Genomic DNA, 21535 nt, shown 5'->3' with positions numbered 1-21535 from the left:
ATTCAGGTTCACGACTGGTTAGCCTTTTATTCATTTAACTTTGAAGAACGTATTAGTTGATGTCTAACTGCTGAAGTTTTGGCCCTGTTAACTATTCAAGTTTATGATTGAAAGAATTTGTCACTAGTTGTTTTGCCTTAAGTAACCTGAGATACTTGCTTTGACTGTCCTTTCAAAGGCTTTCAGACTTGGATATTAAAGGCATGGTAATTGCCTTTAGAAGGGATAGCAAACAGTATGAAACAAAAGGATTTTGTTATGTAGATACTAGATTCATTATTCATTCATTATTAGTTTAGATTTTGATTTTAGCTTTTGATTTTTGTTTGGATGTTTTTAGTTTCTTAAGCAGGTGAGAAATTTATTGAATAATAGACATTTGATTTCTTTGCATTTCCTTCATATTTGGGTGTTGGCTTCTTTTTTTTATTTTTGGAGACAGTCTTCTTCTGTTGCCCAGGTTGGAGTGCAATGGCATGATCTTGACTCACTGCAACCTCTGCCTCCCGGGTTCAAGCGATGCTGAAGATCCTCAGCATCCAGAGTAGCTGGGATTAAGGCGTGTGCCACCACACCCAGCTAGTTTTTGTTTTTGTTTTTGTTTTTGAGACAGAGTCTCCCTCAGTTGCCCAGCTGGAGTGTGGTGGTGCAACCTCGGCTCACTGCAACCTCTGACTCCCTGGTTCAAGCAATTCTCCTGCCTCAGCCTCCTGACTAGCTGGGATTAGAGGCACGTGCCACCACGCCCAGCTAATTTTTGTATTTTTAGTAGAGACAGGGTTTCATCATGTTGGCCAGGATGATTTCAGTCTCCTGACCTTGTGATCTGCCCGCCTCAGTCTCCCAAAGTGCTGGGATTACAGATGTGAGCCACCACACCTGGCCCAGTTTTTGTATTTTTTTAAGTAGAAACCGAGTTTCACCATGTTGGCCAGGCTGGTCTTGAACTCCAGATCTCAGGCAATCCACCCACCTTGGCCTCCCAAAGTTCTGGGGTTACAGGTAACAGCCACCGCACCCAGCCCTAACTTCTTGACCTATCTGAAAAGAGATAGTGCCTTTGTTGCTTCTGAACACCATTATGCTTAATTGTATAAAAGAAATTATGGGATTTTATAAATGTATATGTTTTTAAATTTAGTATTATGATTTACTTTGTAAAAAATACTCTCTAAAGAATTATAATATGGTTTGGGAAAAAGAGTAACATCTGCCTGATAGAGTTGTTGAGAGTTAATATATTTTACAGCTCAGGAAACCAAGGAATCATGATGTTGAGCTGTTGCAGATAGGATGAGCCAGGGTGGTTATTCCATGAAGAATCTGGACAGAGCTGCCCAAATCCTGTTGGTGAGGTCTTTGAGCAGAAAGCTTTTTCATTTTGCCCTTAGGTGCTGACAGGTAGCCAAGAGGGAACCTAAGGAAAGTAGTTTCCCGGGTTTTTTTTTTGTTTGTTGTTGTCAGTGAATTCTGTAAGATTAGTCTGCCTGTTTTTATCACAAAGACCATTATTTAAGTTTTGAAATTGGACAATAAATTCCTGAGTTGTTTGTTGTACCTTTTCCAAAAATAAACATGACTGTTGTTCTGAGCTAGTTTTTATACAATTGTTGAATAAGATGGTCATGACCTCTATGCATAGTATTAAGGTATGGCTTAGCCCAAACAAGATAGTAACAGATTTGTTTAGAAATTTGCAAGCATGACCATATTACAGTAATTTTTTCATTTATTAACAAATATTTTTTCATTAACAAATATTTATTAAATTGTTGCTATATTCTATACATTGTTATAACCTCCAGGGATAGACAAAAGCTCTTGCCCTATTGGAGCTTACTTTCTGATATGGGAGAGATAAACAATAAATTAAAAACTCAGTGAGTAAGTAATTATGTATATGTAAGAAGGTGATAAATTCCATGGAATAAGGAAGACCAGTTTAATGTTTAGTGACTGGGTTGAAGTTTTAAATAGGGTAATCTTGGTAGGGCCTTATTAAGAAGATGATACTTGAGCAAAGATTCAATGGCAGTGAAAGAAGCCGTCATGAAATTACCTGGGAGGAAGAGTGTTCTAGACTGAGTGAAGAGCCAGTGCGTAGTCCGTAATGGAGTATAATTGAAATGTTTGACCCACAAGGAGACCTGTGTCTAGGACAAAATGAATGCAAAGAGAAGGTAGTGGGAGAAGTGCTCAGAGAGATAATGCCAGATTATGTAGGGATTTGTAGGTCTTTGTAGGGAACAGATGGGTGGTCATGTCTACCATTGATATTATATGTTAAGTCTAGATCGAATGACAAAAAAATTAATATTTGTTCAGTTTCTACTGTATTCATCCTATAGATACTTTTCAGCATTTTCTGTGGGCTATTCATTGTGCTAAGTTAAAGGAAAACATTAAACAAGAAAACAAACAGCAAAAGCAAGTCACAGCCCTTGTGGAGATTGTCTTGGTTCAGTGCAAAGGGTGGTGGTTTGTGTGCCAGTCATTGTATCTGGCACTTTACATATTTTACCTTGTGTAATTCTGAGTATTTCATTTCATTCTGATTATCCAGTAAGATGGACAATGTCGTTAACTTGGAATACAGTTGATGAAAATGAGGCTAAGAAAATCTGCTAATTTTTCCAAAGTTGCATAACTGATATATGGCAGAATGGGATTAGAATTCAGTCGTGTCTTTTCATTATACCATTGATTCCCAAATCTGGCTGTGCATCGGAGTTAACTCGGAGGCTTGTTGAAGCTAAAGATTCCTTAACCTAACCTCTGGGAATTCCCATTTAGCATAGCTGGCGTGGAGCCCTGGGAATCTGTAGTTTTGATAAATACTCCAAGGATTTCTGTATTTTGAAACTACCGCCCTCCATTATTATATTTATGGTAGTGTGATACAAGTGATTATGGGAACCATTGTCTTCTATTTTTAAAGAAAATGGTTTTGTTGTTTCATTGTTTAGTATCATGTTTGTTACAAGATTTTTAGAGATGCTCTTTGTCAGGCAAGGATTTCCCTATTTTTCCTAGTTTGTTAAGAATTGAGTGTTGAATTGTAATAAATTCTTTATCTCCATTGATCAAACCATGTGTTTTTTTTCTTTTAATTTATGGAGGTGGTAGATTACGGTTTTTCAAATATTGGACCAGCTTTGAGTACCTGAAGTAAATACAACGTATTCATGGTATATTCAGTTTTTAAAAACATGGTTGGTTTCAGGGCTATTTTTTTTTTTTTAAGATTTCTGTAATCTCTCTGAGATTGTCTTTAATATTCTTTCCTTAAACTGCCCTTATATCAGGGTGGTAACAGCCTCAGAAAGGGACATGGAGAATCTTTCCTCATTTTCTGTCCTCTGAAGGCCATTCCGTCTACCTAAAATCATCTGTTCCTTAGATACTTGGTAGAACTCACTTTTTAAATCACCTAGAAATGTTTTTACGATAGTTTAACATTCACAGGGACTATAGGGCATCCAGGTTCCTGATTTTCCAGAGCTGGTGTTGTGCATTTATGTTTTTCTAGGAATTTGATCATTTTACCTGAATTTGTAAACAGTACTCCTATTTTAAATGTGTCTGTATTTATGCCTCTTTTTCATTGTTTTCTTATTTGTGCATTTTTCTTGATGTTTTGCCAGTGTTTGTGTAACTGCCCAATGGGTTCTTCCTGCCCACTCCACAGAGAAAATCATACCCTGAGACCATAGCATTGCAGGCAAGAAAGAACTTCATTCACGTGAAGCTGGCCCAGGCAGGAGAACTGGGCTTATCACTCACATCCATTTTCCTGAAGGCTCAGGGTTTTTATGGACAGTTTGGTGGGCAGGGAGCTAGGGAATGGGTGTGGCTGATTGGTTGGGGATGAAATCATAGGGGGGTGGAAAACAGTCTTTGTGCACTGAGTTCACCTCTGGGACCAGTTGAGTCATGAGTCACAAACCTGGGTAGGAGCCGTATGAAAGATATCTCAAAAAACAATCTTAGGTTTGCTATATGTAAAATGTTCGTTCCCTGGTGCCATAAAGAAATAGCACTCGAATATAAATTTAATTCTCTCAGCAAGGCAGTCTTTATTTTCTGCAGAAAGGGTGCTTGCTCATCACAGATGGAATAATGGGGAGAGCACATTCGAACAAAGGAAGTAATTTTTATCCCTTATGCTGTTCCTGCTACTGTGTCCTATCTCCATTGGCTGGAGCCGGACGGCACAATCTAAACTAAAACCTGATTGGCTAACAGTTTAAAACTTTTCTAAATAGGTAAAAGTAATGGAAAGACAAAGGAAAAGAGGAAGTTGCTTGTGCCAAATAGGGAAGGGGCATAGGCTGCGAGCTGGAACGTGCCTGTGAGCATGTCCAGCACAAATATTTTGGTTAAGGTACAAGGACATAGACATGTGCCTATGAGCATGTTTAACAGCTACGCAGGATAGGGCTTAACAAAGAGTTATTAGCATAAAGAGGCTTAAAGGAAGTTAGTCTTTAAAAGAAACTGTTATTTCTAACACGATTTACTCTTTAACAAGAAGGGAAACTTTGAAGAGGAACTTTTTACTTTCTACAGGTTCTACAATAATGATGTTATCTATAGGAACGATGGAGGAAGTCATGAATTTTGCGACGTCTGGCCACATGACTCCCGAGCAGTAAGGGATTATAGAAACTACACCTACATTTCAGTGGAGTTTAGGCCCTTCCAGTTCCCATTATCATATTCTTGCTTACAAAGGTGGTTTTCAGTCCCTGATCAAGGAAAGGGGCTAGTTACAGGGAGGGGCTGTTATCATCCTTGCTCCTAAGTTAAACGGGAAACCACATTTCTCCTAAAGTTAGCTTGGCATACACCCAGGAGTGACCAGGGACAGTTTGGAGGTCAGAAGCAAGATGAGGTCAGCTATGTCGGATTTCCTTTACTGTCATAATTTTGCAAAGGCAGTTTTATTTTGTTAATTTTACTGATCTTTTAAAGAACCAGCATTTGGCTTCTGTTGTCTTATCTTCATTTTCTATTAATTCCTGATAATGTTTTTATTATTATTTTATGTTCCTTGGGTTTATTCAGTTATATTTTTCTTAATTCATAGTTTGTGGTCATATTTTCTAATATAGGCATCAAAAGCTATAAATTTAGCCATATCCTATGGGTTTTTAAAAAGTTGTGTTTTCACTCCTTAGTTCTGTAGAAATCTCTGTAGTGTTCATTTGCACATTTTGTAACCTTTCTAGTTACTTTGTTACCATTGGTTTTTGGTGGACTTGTCTTGGTCACAGCATGTGGCTCCTTGACCCCACTGGTCGCACACCTCAAGAGCCTTTGCTCTTACTCCACCCTCCCCCAGATAGCTTTTCCCCACATAGCTGCAGTACTCACTAGTTTACGTCTTGACACAAGTATCACGTTTTCAGGGAGGCCTTCCCTCTCCATCTTCCTGAAGCTTCACACACCTTCTCCTTGTTGCTCTTCCCTGCTTTATTTTCTCTCCTCAGAGCTTATCACTTTCTAATGTGTTATTTAACACAGTGTTCCCAGCTGGATAGAGAAGGAAGTAAAGCCATTACGGGGTGTATAGCTGGAGACAGAAATGGAATTAAATCGTAAGGAAAGTGGGGAGGGCTGAGTGCCTGGACTTTGCCTGTCATGAGACTGAAGACATAGGGGTAGATGCAGCTGAGGAGTCAGTGTTGTGGTTGGAGAGGAAGATTTTTTTTTTTTCATATGGAGTCTTACTCTGTCACCCAAGCTGGAATGCAGTGGTGCGATCTCGGCTCACGGCAACCTCTGCCTCCCCGGTTCAAGCAAGTTTCTCCTGTCTCAGCCACCCAAGCAGCTGGGATTATAGGCGCCCGCCACCACGCCCAGCTAATTTTTTGTATTTTTAGTAGAAACGGGGTTTCACCATGTTGGCCAGGCTGGTCTCCAACTCCTGACCTCAGGTCCTATGCCTCCTAAAGTCCTAGAATTACAGGTGTGAGCCACCACACCCAGCCGGAGAGGGAGGTTTTAACTTAGAAGTGAAGAGGTCATCACATCAATCCTGGATGATGATGAAATTGAGGGTAGGGCAAAGTTCCTTATGTGGAATTTAGGTAAAGGTGACAGCAGAAACACTAACCAAGACATTTGGAGGCAGGTTGGACATGGTCCAACATGATAGTGGGAATCAGGCTAAAGAAAACGTGAGAAACCACATCAGTGTCCATCTTTCATAGCTGCTAATGGAGCAGCCCTTGCTTCCTTCAGGGTCTGTTTTGGGTGGTTCCCTTTTGTGAGGGCCAAGCAGCTCATGGTGGAAGTGGGAAGGCTGGGAGTGGTTTGAGGAAAACAGCCTGTAAGTGTGAATCTTGCTGTGTGGTTGAAGAAGGGGTTGGCTCCCTAGGTGCCTAGTTCGTCGTGGATTCAGAGCAGCCTGTCCGGTTACAGTCTTCAACTTTAGGATCTCATGGCCTTTGGAAGAAGCAGTGCTTTTTTGTTGTTTGTTTACTTGCGCTTTGTCTAACCCTAAGCAAACATTTTAGGGAGTTATAATGTCTGTTTCACCTAAATGTTACTGCTCTGTACATTTTTGTTGCAATATTTTTGTTGCACGTTGCATTTTTTTTTTTTTTTTTTTTGTCTTTTCCTTTGCTCTCATGGGCTTCCTTAGAGAACATTTTCTTCTACTTCAGGTGTTTTGTGTTTTTCTGTTTATGTCTTTAGTTTTAAAAGTGCCTGCAGCTAACATAGCAGTGCTTTCATTGGCGCCTGATTTTCCTTTGTACTATTGTCATTTTCAGCCATGCCTCTGGTATTACTGTTGGTGGGAGTTTTTGTTTGGTTGGGTTTTTGTTTTGTTTTGGTATGTTACTGTTGTTTTGTTTTTTTACTTTTTAATTGACTTGTAATGGAATACTTAATAGTTCTTGGTTGGCAGACAGTTAAGAAACAGAACTGTTTACCATCGTCTAGGCTCATGGCATAACCTTGTACAAGAGAACCTGATTTTACCAGTGGTGCTTTACTGATGCCGATTTGCTTTGTCCTGATCTTTTGGGGATAATACCATTTTTAAGATTATTTTATGCGGTAGAAATAAGTAACTTAAAAGCAGTATCTCTGTGCAGTTTTCTTATGTATCTACATTGCTTATAGGGTTTCTCTGCCGTAAGTCTATTTAGTGAGATGATTTTATATGTGCATTGGGCTCCTTAGAAAGAATTCCTTAGGAAATTGTATTAGCCTCCATGAAGATCAGATATCAGAAAGTTTAGGGAAAAGTCGCCAGGCACGGTGGCCTCATGCCTGTAATCCCAGCACTTTGGGAGGCCAAGGCGGGCAGCTCACCTGAGGTCAGGAGTTTGAGACCAGCCTGGCCTACGTGGTGAAACCCCATCTCTACTAAAAATACAAAAATTAGCCAGGCATGGTGGCACACACTTGTAATCCCAGCTACTTGGGAGGGTGAGGCAGGAGAATTGCTTGAACTCGGGAGGCAGAGGTTGCAGTGAACCAAGGTCCCGCCACTTTACTCCAGCCTGGGTGACAGAGTGAGACTCTATCTTAAAAAAAAAAAAAAAAAAAAACTAAGGAAAAATTGCTGTTCGGTGCCACATTTAGTTCTTCTTGCCTTGTTTTATAGGTGAGGGAACATAATTACTTGAACTCTTTATTTGAAAATAACTTAGATCTAGAGTGGACACTAGGGCAGGCATAACCTTGATTGGAAAGTAGAACTTTTTTTTTTTAAGTTGCTTATATTTATTTTTATTGTTTTGAGACAGAGTCTTGCTCTATTGCCCAGGCCACAGTACAGTGGTGTAATCTTGGCTCACCACAACCTCCGCCTCCCAGGTTCAAGAGATTCTCCAGCCTCAGCCACCCAAGTAGCTGGGATTACAGGCACCTGCCACCACCCCCAGCTAATTTTTATATTTTTAGTAGATACAGGTTGGCCAGGCTAGTCTGGAACTTCTGACCCCAAATGATCCGCCTACCTCAGCCTCCCAAAGTGCTGGGATTACAACCGTGAGCCGCTGTGCCTGGCCAGAGTTGCTTAGAGTTGCTTATTTATAATAATAGATTTTAAGATCCTTGGATTACAAAAAGAATCTTGCAGTTGTATAGTTGGAAGGGACTTTAGTTGTCCTGTTATGATACATGTGGTACTTGTTATTTTCCTTGTGAAAAGTTATAACCTGATGAGAAAAATTACCCAACTGAAAGCAGTCCAGAACAAAGGTGAAGAAGTATCCATTAACATGGGCAAATGAATAAATCAGCTATTTCACTGCCATTGGTTCTCTGAGCATTAACCCACGGGCCTGAGGTTTTCATTGTTGAACCCTTTTTAAAAACTCAGTACTATCCATATATCTTCTTGTATTTCAATCTGCGTTAACTATATGCATAGTGGTCCTCCTTGTTGGTTTGGAAAACATTGATTCTGTATTTGGTGGATGATTTAAAAGTGTGCTAAAGTGTCTAACATATTTATTCTTCTTTTTTAGGAAACTGAAAATGGCCCTTCAGCTATGCTAGGTCTATAATGGGAAGTGTCACAGTTCGGTATTTCTGTTATGGGTGCCTTTTTACATCTGCGACCTGGACAGTTTTGCTTTTTGTTTATTTTAACTTCAGTGAAGTGACTCAGCCACTTAAGAATGTGCCCATCAAGGGGTCTGGGCCCCACGGACCATCTCCAAAAAAATTCTATCCTCGTTTCACTCGAGGCCCAAGTCGACTACTTGAGCCACAGTTCAAAGCAAACAAAATCGATGATGTGATAGACAGTCATGTTGAAGATCCAGAGGAAGGCCACTTGAAATTCTCTTCTGAATTAGGTAAGTATATGATGTTTACCAGCAGCCATATCAATGTATTTAATCAACGGAAGTTTGATTAATTAGATTAATTAGGAGATTAGAAATGCTGCATCATTTTTTCCCACACTGATTTATTTTGTTTGTGAACTAGCTGAAGTTCTGTGGTTTCTGCGAGGGGTGTCAGTGGGGATTTATATTCTAATTTATCCAGTTCTGACTTCAGTGTTTTATGAGAAAATAAACAAGGTCCAGTGAAGAAAAACAAAAAAAGAAAAGAAAAATTAAAAGGCTAGAAAGAAAATGGAACCTATGGGAGAAGGGGTTTGTTTTTTGTTTGTTTTTTTAAGAGATGGGGTCTCACCATATTGCCCAGGCTGTCCTCGAATTCTTGGGCTCAACTGTCCTCCCACCTCAACCTTGAGAGTAGCTGGGACTACAGGCACGTACCAGTGTGCCCGGCTCGGGAAGAAGGTTTTAATTGCTAGGAGTGTTAATAAGGGAAAGAAATGGTTGAAAGTTTCCTTGACTGTGTTTAACTTATTTTTAAGGGTACATTTAATTAATGCAGAACATAAAATACTGAGTTTAAAAATAAGCTGGGGTTATTTACATCTAATATGATTTTCACTTAAGAGTTACTAAGGTGCTAGAAAAAAATATATGTATATATAATATAGTTTATTAAGTCTTAGTATAAAATAGAAAGCTCTTTTTCCTCTTAAAAAATTATATTCTCTTCAACTTGGATGCAAGACTCTATTGTCTATGCCTTTGAATACTGCAATTTTAGAGTGTTGATTTTGACAAATTTTAAGAGATAAATGAGCAATATTTGTTATCATTAAAACTTAAAGAACTTGGATCTTGTCACAAAAACATCAAATAATAGATAATTTAAGAGTAAAATAAAATACATTTTTGAGAGATTGAGAGAACCTTAGAATGTGAAAGAAATGTTAAAATAGTTTTTACTTCGTCATAGTTTCAAAGAAATAAGATCAGTTCTTAGGACTTAATGATTTTCTAATAAAGGAAGTCAAAAGTATGTAAAATTTTGTGAGGAAACAAGCTAATATCTACTTCAGTTTTCATTTAAAATATTTTTAAATAGAGATGTCTCACCAACTTCAATTTTCATAAAGTACAATTTTCATAAATCTTTTTCAAATAGCCAGTGGACATTTTTAAAGCATTAATGGGAAAATATCTAGCTCTTTTATTTATTTATAGTTACATTGGTAAAGTTTTTATCAAGAAGTAATACTGGGTTTACCATTTTGAATAGACTCTGTATTTGCTTTTGAAAGAAGTAGTCAGAGAATTGTAGATATTTGAATAACAAACTCCAGCTGCCTAACTGAAAAACTAAATTCCTTATAGACTATCCTAAAGAATCCACCAAAAAAACCTATTAGAGGTAATAAATGAATTTGGCAGTTGCAGGTACTAGATCAACAGGCAAAAACCAGTTGCATTTCTATACTGTAGCAATGAGTGGCCTGAAAATGCAGTTAAGAGATCAATTTTATTTACAATAGCATCAACAGTAATAAAACGCTTAGGAATAAATTTAGCCAAGGAGCTGCAAGATTTGTATGCTGAAAGCTGTAAAACATTGCTGAAAGAAATCAAAGAAAACCTACATAAGTGGAAAGATATTCCAGGTTCACAGAATGGAATGCTAAATACTATTAAGTTGTAGATATCACCCAAAGCAATATATAGATTCAGTGCAATCCCTATTAAAATGTCAGTGGTCTTTGTTGTAAAGAGGGGAAAAGGTTATCCTGAAATTAATATGGAATTACAAGAGGCTCTGAATAGCCAAAACAGTCTGGAAAAATAACAAAAGTTGTAAGACTCAGACTTTCCAATTTTAAAAATAAATTGGACTACATCAAAGATAAAAAACTTCTGTACATCAAATAACACATCAAGAATGTGAAAAAAGGGCTGGGCGCAGTGGCTCATGCCTGTAATCCCAGCACTTTGGGAGGTTGACCTGAGGTCAGGAGTTTGCGACCAGCCTGACCAACATGGTGAAACCCTACCTCTGTAAAATACAGAATCAGCTGGGCGTGGTGGCAGGCGCCTGTAATACCAGCTACTCGGAAGGCTGAGGCAAGAGAATCGCTTGAACCCAGGAGGTGGAGGTTGCAATGAGTCAAGATCGTGCCATTGTACCCTAGCCTGGGCGACAGAGCAAGACTCTGTCTCGGGGAAAAAAAAAAAAGTGAAAAAAGACAACCCACAGAATGGGAAAAAATATTTGTAAATCATATTTCTAATAAGGGTTCATTATCTAGAATATATAAAGAATGCTTGTTTGTAATTTTATTTCATTTTGAGACAGGGTCTCGCTCTGTCACCTGTGCTGGAGGGCAGTGGCGCAGTCACGGCTCAATGCAGCCTCAACCTCCTTGGCTCAGGTGATCCTCCTGCCTCAGCCTCTCGAGTAGCTGGGGCTACAGAGGTGTTCCACTGTGCCCAGCTAATATTTGCATATTTTGCAGAGACAGGGTTTCACCATGTTGCCCAAGCTGGTCTCGAACTCCTGGGCTCAAGCCATTCGCCGGCCTCGGCCTCCCAAGGTGCTGAGACTATAGGCATGAACCACTGTGCCTGGTCTAAACAATTCTTAAAACTCAATTATAAAAAGACAAATGGCTCAATTTTAAAATGGGCAAAGGATCTGATAGACATTTCTCCAAAGAAGGTATACAAATGGCCAAGCAGCAGATGAAAAGATGCTTAATATAATTAGTGATTACAGAAATGAAAATAAAAACAACGAGATAACCATTTCACACCCACTGGGAGGGCTATAATAATAAATTTAAAAAGGAGAGTAACAGGCAACAGTGAGGATGTGGAGAAACTGGAGCCCTCACACGTTGCTGGTGGGAATGGAAAATAGTATAGCCACTGTAGACAGTTTGGCAGTTCCTCCACAAGTTAAACGTAGAATTTTCATATGACCCAGCAGTACCACTCCAGGGTTTGTACTTGAAAGAATTACCAACAGGTGCTCAAAAACTTGTATTCAATGTTCATAGCAGTACTATTCTCAGTAGACAGAAGGTGACAACATGTTATCCAAATATCCATCAACTGATGAAGGGATAAACTAAGTGTGGTCTATCTGTACCATGGAATATTATTCAGAGAAAGGAATGACGTTGTGATACATACTACAACATGCATGAACCTTGAAAACATTATGCTAGTGAAAGAAGCCAGACACAAAAGGTCACATGTTGTAGGGTTCCCTTTATGTGAAATGTCTAGAATAGGCAGGTCCATGGAGACAGAGGGCAAATTAGTGGCTGCCAGAGACTGGGGAACAGGAAGAATGGGAATAACTGTTTTAATGCGTATAGGGTTTTCTTCTTTGTTGCTGAAAATATTCTGCAGCTAGATAATCGTGCTGGTTGTACAGCATTGAGAATGTACTAAATGTCTCTAATGGTACGTTTTATGTTATGTGCATAATTATCACAGTTAAATGAAAAATCCAAAATTTCTTACATAAAATAAATTTAATATAGAAGGAATTAGTATAAATAATATAGCAGTAGTTAAAAGTATGCAGATTTCTGAGTAGAGAATTATTGGACAAGCAGGGAAAGGAACCTATGAAAAGGTACATTTGAGAAAGATTATTGGACAGGCGTGGTGGCTCACACCTGTTATCCCGGCACTTTGGGAGGCTGAGGCTGGTAGATTGCTTGAGCTCAGAAGTTTCAGACCAGCCTAGGTGGTATCTACTGAAAGTTTAAAATTTAGCTGAGTGTAGGGGCACATGGCTGTAGTCCCAGCTACTTATGAGGATTGTTTGGGGCCAGGAGGCAGAGGCTGCAGTGAGCTGGAGGCAGATTGCACCACTGCACTCCAACCTGGGGGACAGAGCAAGACCCTGTCTCAAAAAAAAAAAAAAGAAAAAAAAAAGAAAATCAACCATAAATTTAAAATTAAAAACATTTTCTCATTTAATCTGAAATTAATTATAAAATTAATCGAAAAGGGTCCTCTGGAATGTTAATTGAAGTTTGGCTACGATTTTATTTGAGCAGGGGAGTAAGAAAAGTAAGCTAAAACAATCTTTTCGTATGGCATCTTTTCATCAAGAGACCTATAATAGAACATGATCCTTTGAGTATTCAGCATGAGGTCACCCTCTGATACTTGTAGAATTAAGGAGTATTTATTGAGACTCTTCTTTGTGCAAGGCTCTGCTCTGGGTGCTAGGTATCAAGCAATTTTAATTTTATTTATTTTATATTTTGGTCATCACCAAAGTGTCTTCTCTTCTGGAGTTTCCTTGTATAAAATGCTAGTGGAGGTTTGTTGTTTTGTGTTTAAAAAGGATGAACTGCAGTTGAAACAGTTTCAGAGAGAAGGCATATTAAGATATAATGTTTCTCAAAGTGGATTTAGGGACATTAGTTAGGTTCAAATAAATTGGGGAAACACTGCATTCTATTTTGTTTTGAGACAAAGTTTTGCTTTTGTCACCCAAGTTGGAGGCATGATCTTGGCTTCCTGTGGTCTCCCTCTCCTAGGTTCAAGCGATTCTCCTGCCTCAGCCTCCCAAGTAGCTGGGTTACAAGCGTGTGCCACCATGCCTGGCTAATTTTTGTATATTTAGTAGAGAAGGGGTTTCACCATGTTGGTCAGGCTGATGTTGAACTGCTGACTTGCTACAATCCACCCACCTCGGCCTCTCAAGGTGCTGGGATTACAGGCATGAGCCGCCATGCCTGGCCGGAAACACTGCATTCTATCTCTCATCCCTTTACACCTGGATAAAACATGCACTGTATTAAAGGAACAGAGTTCTACTATTTTAAAACAATGGGCTTTTATTTATTTATTTCGAGACAAAGCCTTGCTCTGTTACCCAGGCTAGAGTGCAGTGGTGCAATCTTGGCTCACTGCAACCTCTGCCTCCTGGGTTTAAGAGATTCTCCTGCCTCAGCCTCCCAAGTAGCTGGGACTATGGGAATGCACCACTACTCCTGGCTAGTTTTTGTTTTTGTTTTTGTTTTTTTGTATTTTTAGTAGAGATGGGGTTTCGCCATGTTGGCCAGACTGGTCTTGAACTCCTGACCTCAAGCAATCTGCCCGCCTTGACTTCCCATAGTGCTGGGATTACAGGCATAAGCAACCACACCCTGCCTGATATCACAGTGACTTTGATTAGGCCTGTGGAGGAATTCCCTAACAGTTAAACCAGAAACTGTGAAGGTTTTTTTTGTTTTGTTTTGTTTTGTTTTTTTTATTTAAAAGACAGGATCTCACTCTGTCACCCAGGCTGGAGTGCAGTGGCACAACTGTGGCTCACTGCAGCCTTGATGTCCTGGGCTCAAGCAATCTTCCTGCCCCAGCCTCCTGAGTAGCCAAGTCATGGAGACTACAGGTGTGAGCCACCATGCCTGGCTAATTTTTTTTTTGTAGTAGAGACAAGGTCTTGCTGTGTTGCCTAGGCTGGGCTCAAGTAATCCTCTTGCCTTGGCCTCCCAAAGTGCTGGGATCATAGGCATGAGCCATTGTGTCTGACCTGGGAAACTCTTTTTATAGAAAGCCTTATCAATTGCCTTTTTCTGCAGAGAGACTCCTGTAAAAACTTGGATGTAACTGAGGCCTGTTGAGGGCCATTGGGGTTTTAAAATCTATTGCTTTAGTGGAAAATTATAAAAAATTTTTTCCTGGTTGCTGGTAAATTTTTCTCTTGAATATAATAAACTATTAAGATTATGGCTTGTGGCCGGGCGTGATGTCTCACGCCTATCATCCCAGCACTTTGGGAGGCCGAGGCAGGCAGATCACGAGGTCAGGAGATCCAGACCTTCCTGGCCAACATGGTGAAACCCTGTCTCTACTAAAAATACAAAAATTAGCAGGGCGTGGTGGCATGTGCCTGTAGTCCCAGCTACTTGGGAGGCTGAGGCAGGAGAATCGCTTGAACCAGAGAGTTGGAGGTTGCAGTGAGCCGAGATTGTGCCACTGCGCTCCAGCCTGACGACAGAGGGAGACTCCATCTCAAAAAAAAAAAAAAAAATATGGCTTGTGAGCAGATGGTGTTTATAGTTAAGACACACTTGCTTTGACCTAGACTGACAAGAATTTGACTTCAACCTGGAGACAACCTAAGTTTGAGAAAAGAGATATTAGATTATAATAGGATAAAGTCAGCATTTTCTTAAGATCATAATATCATAAACAGTAACTGGTGATACTTTCTAGATTTAATTCACTCACTTCACTCTTTTGCAGGTATGATTTTTAATGAACGCGATCAGGAGTTGAGAGACTTGGGCTATCAGAAACATGCTTTTAATATGCTTATCAGTAACCGCTTGGGCTACCACAGAGATGTGCCAGACACAAGGAATGCAGCGTATGTGCCTTATCGGATTTGCAAATACATTTTAACAGCACGATGTTTTTAGTGTCAGTGTAAGAGGTCACGAGGATGGTGTTCCTGTTTCCCAGTGTAGCCCTTTATTCAGCATACTAGGAAACTTGAGACAGATTTTCACTTGTGTTACATATGAAGCCACATGGTCTGAGATGTACCAGCAGAGTCCTAGAGCTTGCTGTGTCTCCTTTAACATTTCAGATCACCTGGGGAAGGAGAGTAGGGTGCTAATTTAAATAACCTGAGTATAAGTTTGTTCTAAGGTGCTAATTAAATAACCTGAGTATAAGTTTGTTCTAAATGTTTATTGATTGGCTTCGTGGCAAATAGGAATTAAAATCAGTGAAGAATTTTACTCCTCATTTCACTTTTCTGTTTCATTATTTTTGTTCCATCAAAGGCTTTTCATGCATGTGGTCAGTCATTCGACAGACAGACATTTGTTGAGCACCTTCTATTTGCTACATGGCTTCTTGAGCCCTGGAAGAAACAAACAAATGTAGTAGTTTCTGAGTTCTCAGGGCTCGGAGTCTAGCAGGGGAAGCAAATAAGTCAACAAGTCCTGGCGGTAGCACATGAGTAAGGGCTGTGATAGGGTTTGGGGAAATGGGGGCATAGTACTGGAGTGGTCCCTGCAGAGAGGTGACAAGGCTGGAGGGAGGCAGGGCTCAGATGCTAGAGGGTTGTGTGTGTCCTGGGAAATAATTCAGGGTTCTGGATTGTGTTCTCTAAGTTCATGGCTTTTTTTTTTTTTTTTTTTTTTTTTTTTTTTTTTGAGATGGAGTCTCACTCTGTTGCTTAGGCTGGAGTGTGGTGGCATGATCTTGGCTCACTGCAACCTCCACCTCCCAGGTTCAAGTCATTCTCCTGCCTCAGCCTCCTGAGTAGCTAGGACTACAGGTGCACACCACCACGCCTGATTAATTTTTGTAGTTTTAGTAGAGAGGGTTTCACCATGTTGGCCAGGCTCGTCTGGAACTCCTGTCCTCATGATCTGCCCACCTCGGCCTCCCAAAGTGCTAGGATTACAGGCGTGAGCCATTGCGTCTGGCCAGTTCGTGGCTTTTTGATGTTGCTTAAAGCTCCTTCCCCTTTTTTTCCAAATAGTTGCTTAGAATGATTTGTTACATGGAAGCTCTTCTGTTATCTTGTTATATCATAATTTATTCAAATCTTTTTTATTATTGGGCAAAAAAATAAAATTTCAAATATAAAGTTTTATATTTGTTTCCTTTTGAAACCTCATTGAGGAGAAGCTGGGCATCAGCTTATGAGTGCTGCACGAAACACTTGGCGTGATTTTGGTAAAAAGAACTTATATTTTTATGTAACCTCTCTTCCAAAAAAGAAAAAAAACCCTGAAGTTTAAAAAATGTTTATCCGGCCGGATGCGGTGGCTCACGCCTGTCATCCCAGCACTTTGGGAGGGTGAGGTAGGTGGATCACGAGGTCAGGAGATCGAGACCATCCTGGCCAACATGGTGAAACTCTGTCTCTACTAAAAATACAAAAATTAGCCAGGCATGGTGGCGCATGCCTGTAATCCCAGCTACTCAGCAGGCTGAGGCAGGAGAATCACTTGAACCGGGAGTCGGAGGTTGCAGTGAGTTGAGATTGCGCCACAGCACTCCAACCTAGCGACAGAGCAAAACGCCATCTCAAAAAAAGAAAGTTTATCCAGAAGTAAACAAGATAGCAGGTATAGGAGGGAGACATTATTAACAAAATGTAAACTCTTGAAGAAGAAACTGTACTGTTTTTGTAAATGCTTTAAAAAAAAAAATTGTTGTTCCCATAATGTTAGAAAGAGGCTGAACAGGTTGGGCATGGTGGTTCACTCCTGTAATCCCAGCACTTTGGGAGGCTGAGGCGGGCAGATCAGCTGAGGTAGGGAGTTTGAGACCAGCTTGACCAACATGGAGAAACTCTGTCTACTAAAAATACAAAATTAGCCGGGCATGGTGGGGCACACCTGTAATCCCAGCTACTCGGGAGGCTGAGGCAGGAGAATTGCTTGAACCTGGGAGGTGGAGGTCACGATGAGCCGAGATAGCGCCCATTGCACTACAGCCTGGGCAACAAGAGGGAGACTCTGTCTCAAAAAAAAAAGGGAAGAGGGTGAACAAGGGGACAGTAAATCTGTAGGTGAATAATAATCTAAACCACTTGCACCTTTTAAAATGTCAGAATTTCTTCATCTTTATCTTTACAGATGTAAAGAAAAGTTCTACCCACCTGACCTGCCAGCTGCTAGTGTTGTTATCTGTTTCTATAATGAAGCGTTTTCTGCCTTGCTTCGGACAGTGCACAGTGTCATAGACCGCACGCCAGCACACCTGCTTCATGAGATCATCCTTGTGGATGATGATAGTGACTTTGGTAAGGAATGCTGTAACTGGTAACAGTGGATGCAGGCTGTCAGTCAGTCACTACAGCACTGACAAACATTAACACAGCTGAGCTTTCCAGTACGTGGTAGGTAGGGATCCTACACATGCAGTCATAGCTGGGCTGACTACAAATAAGTTTGAAGAAATTCGTTATCTTTGTAACCTGCTTATAAACTATGCTAACCAAATTTGGCCCTTGAAATTTTCCCCGTGGCTTACTTTAAAAAACACACCTCTTTTTATTTGAAATAACTGTAGATTCACAGGAAGTTACAAAGACAGTCTGTGTACCCTTCACCCAGTTTCTCCATCATAAAATTCCCCTGTCAGAAGCAGGAATCCACATTGGTACAGTGTGTGTGAGGTCCAGGGTTTTTCTGTCAACAGGTGGACCCACAACCCTCACTGCAGTGATACAGAACTGTTTCCTCACCTGGAGGGCCCTCATGTTGCCTCTTTCTAGTCGCACCTACTGCTTTCCTCTACTCTTCCCCAGTCCCTGAAACTACGACTCTATGATTTTGTTTCCATCTCTGATTTTGTTATTTCAAGAATGTCATATAAATGGAATCACACAATATGTGACCTTTTGAGATGGACTTTTTTCAGTTGGCATGATGCCTTGGCTTATGCCTCTCTATTAAGTCTCTTACACTGATTTTCCCCAGATAAAAGTGGATTGCATTCTGATAGCTCCTCAACCAACTCTGAATGCCAGTATTTTATGATTCACTACATACTCTATATTCTATACGCCTTTCTTTAATTCGACATAGACTCTTGCTAAGAGTGGCTTTGTGCACCCAAACAGGATAGAAGGCTTTTTATTACACTGCTCATTCAGCTCTCAGTGACCTTACAAGAAAGGCCGGAAGCCCATTTTATAGAGGGAGAAATATAAAAATTAAGTAATTTGCTCAGGACCCCATAGCTGTTAAGTAGTAGAGTGGAAGTGAGACCTGTAGTCTGCATAGCTCCAAGCCTTCTGCTCTTTTCATGACAGCAGCCTGCAGAAACACAGTGGTACAGGTGTATGCCAGTGACTTTTTCACACACTCAGGCATTTCTTAAGTGCCACTTGTATCAACATCAGAGTTGGTATATCAGTATACTTAAATATAGACGGTAAAGAAATGGACAGAGACTCATGGGAGCAAAATTCTCAAACCTTGGCTAAAAACAAACAAACAGAAAACCTAACAAATAAATCTGGGTCTGGACCAAGTAGAAGATTGGTTAATACTGATTTCTAGAATTTATGGTGGTTTTTTTTTTTTTTAAGTCAACTTGTATTTTGGTTTTCACTTTGTGGCTATTTTATCTAAAAGGAAAAATTCATAATTTGGGGTGGTTTGTATATTAACTATGGAAAGAATTACTGCTTATTATCTTACATGATCTTTCAAGTTATTATGAAATATACAGGTGAGTGACATAGAATTCCTTAAAAAATATTTAGCAACCTTGGAAGAAAGATGCTGAATTAATAAAACAACATATTCAATGCTCTTCTTGTTATTCTTGGTAGGGGCAGTAGAAGTTTCTTAAATATTTTGAAATGGACTAAGACTTAAATTCCTTTGTAATAAAAGGCATTTATATCTCATTTTCTTTGTTATCACTGTGATTTATATACAGTCAGCTGAAAATTTATGCACTCGAAATACTCATTCCAAACATTGTTTATGCAAAGTATTGTGCTTGATGCTATGGAGATACAAATAAGTCTATAACTAAAGTAAGTATTCCTCTTGGCTAATATTCCAGCTCTTACCCTTCATTTCTTTCCTTCCTTTTTCTTCCTACAGGATAAGCTACAATACTCATTTAAAATAATATTCTATATTTTGTTTTATTGATGTGAATTTTAGCAAGTACTAGATACAACTTTAGCTGTAAAGTGTCTTTATATATGTCTCATACAGCTTGAATAATTGTGGGACTCTATTTTCAGATGATTTGAAAGGAGAACTAGATGAATATGTCCAAAAATACCTCCCTGGAAAAATTAAAGTCATAAGAAATACAAAGCGTGAGGGATTGATTCGAGGAAGAATGATTGGCGCGGCCCATGCAACAGGTATCACTTGTTAGCTTTGCTCAACTGGTGTTGGAAGACAAGGGCTCGAGCCTCAGCACCTGTCCTGATTCTGCAAAGTCTATGAAAAGTGGTGTTTCAAATGGACATTGCCAGCAGGAGAGATGAGGCTTGTTCTGTTTGGGAAAGGCCTGTTCATAACTCCAGGCCTGCTTGCTACCCCAAAGCACGTAGTGGACGTAGTGGACGTAGTGGACGTAGTGCAGGTAGTGGACGTAGCGCAGGGGGCTGAACTCTCAAATCCTCAGTGTCTGTTTTCATAGCGACGCTTTTTTGATAGTTATTGCCCCTCAAATAGATTTTATATCTTGTTCACTTATATAAGCAGAAAAGCCCGGACCAAAATGTAACTGAACTTTTATGTTTTTAAATACAAAATTTAAAAGTATGAACCCAAACTGTTGAACTATGCTTTTAATTCTTAGTGCAGAGTGCATCCCTCTGGAGCTACACATCATTACTTTAATTGGTAAATGGATGTAAGATTGACTTACATAACTATAAAAGGCATTTTCTTTAAAATTCCCTCTTAATTCTTCTGATTCCATCAAGGAGAAAGTCTCCATTGTTACTGGTATATCTTTAAAACCTTTCCATCATACACTGATCTCCCCCTTTAGAAAAAAATAACATCTCAATTTCAGTCTTCTGTAGAAAATATATCTGGTTAGTCTTCAATTACATTATAGATTCTGTTGTATTTCGTTTTATGGTTACCTATGTGTAATTGGTCTCCCTGAGTTTCATTTATGATTATAATTTTTAAAAAATTTAAAATAAATTTAAAACAAATGAATCTGTTTAAAAATGTTAGGTGTATGATATTGCAGGTAGTGCATAGACATGGCAAAAAAATTTTGAAAGTCATTTGAGAATGACGGAACTTGGTGGGGACATTCCCTAGCAGTGACAGCATCTACTGCAGTCCTTCCTGTATTCCACGCTCTTCATAACCTGCCACTGGGTTCGTGGTGGTCGGCACTGCTCACCGCCGCTCCCCCTGTGGAGCCACTGGTTGTGCTGGGCTGAACTAGGACTTCACTTTTAGAATCTGTCTTCTCTTCTTTCTCTGAAACCCACAGTGACCTGAAGCAATTAACAAAAAGGAGAAGCAGCTCCTCTACATCCCATCTGCAGTGGATGCAGACTGAATTCAAGGCTTGTGAGACTATTTTTTCTAGGTTTCTGGTCATGTAAAGATTTACTGAATTGACTGTGGGGAGTTATTCAAGGCAAAGCAATAGAGTGAAAATTGTGGGGTATTTTCAGTATTAAGCCACTCAAAACGTGGTTCCATTAGAATGCATGTTTGCTGTGAATTGACTGTTTTTAGATAGCAATAGTTATTTAGGTTTTTTTCCCTTTATGATCTCTTCAGGTCCTCATTCAGATATAGTTTAGGATCTGTCAGAAGCAAGTCAGTTTGCGTGGAAGTCATTGTTTCAGGTTCACTGTGACCAGGTATAGTCTTCATTTAGTTAAATTGGTGTTAATTGGAAAAAGTAACACTTTTAGAATAAGAAAAGCTCTGAATCCATTTTCTCCTCTAAGCAATCATGATTGAATTGATCCCACCTCACCCCCACTGATGTGCATATGGGAGGTTCTGCCTTTCTGCATTCAGTGACGGGGGGAGCTGCCTGCTGCCTACATCCCCACAGCTTCAGGCTGTTTACAGACACTGATCTGTGGGACTGATTAACGGGCATCATTGAAAACTGAGATACTGCTTTTATCACTAGTTGAAGTTGGATAAATAACATCTGGTGCTTTAAGTAGTTCATGTAAAATCTTGATACATTTCACGAGTGCACTTTTAGAA

At 39.7% G+C, this 21535-nt stretch overlaps 1 protein-coding gene across 6 annotated transcripts in view; it reads left to right on the top strand.

Annotated features, from left to right (window-relative positions):
* GALNT11 (polypeptide N-acetylgalactosaminyltransferase 11) overlaps positions 1–21535 on the top strand; it is an 80640-nt gene that overhangs the window by 44269 nt on the left and 14836 nt on the right. For 3 of the 6 annotated variants that reach the window (XM_050785856.1, XM_050785858.1, XM_050785857.1), the window contains 4 exons: positions 8490–8822; positions 15081–15204; positions 17438–17604; positions 19570–19695. In XM_050785856.1, coding sequence (XP_050641813.1) covers positions 8528–8822; positions 15081–15204; positions 17438–17604; positions 19570–19695 — 712 coding nt within the window. In that variant the 5' untranslated portion in view covers positions 8490–8527. The other 3 variants (XM_050785861.1, XM_050785860.1, XM_050785859.1) reach the window with 3 other exon arrangements.

Source organism: Macaca thibetana, chromosome 3 (genome assembly GCF_024542745.1).
Source record: "Macaca thibetana thibetana isolate TM-01 chromosome 3, ASM2454274v1, whole genome shotgun sequence".
NCBI classification, from domain to species: Eukaryota; Metazoa; Chordata; class Mammalia; order Primates; family Cercopithecidae; genus Macaca; species Macaca thibetana.
The sequence above is the reverse complement of the archived record's forward strand: the minus strand, read 5'-3'. Positions and strand labels throughout refer to the sequence as shown.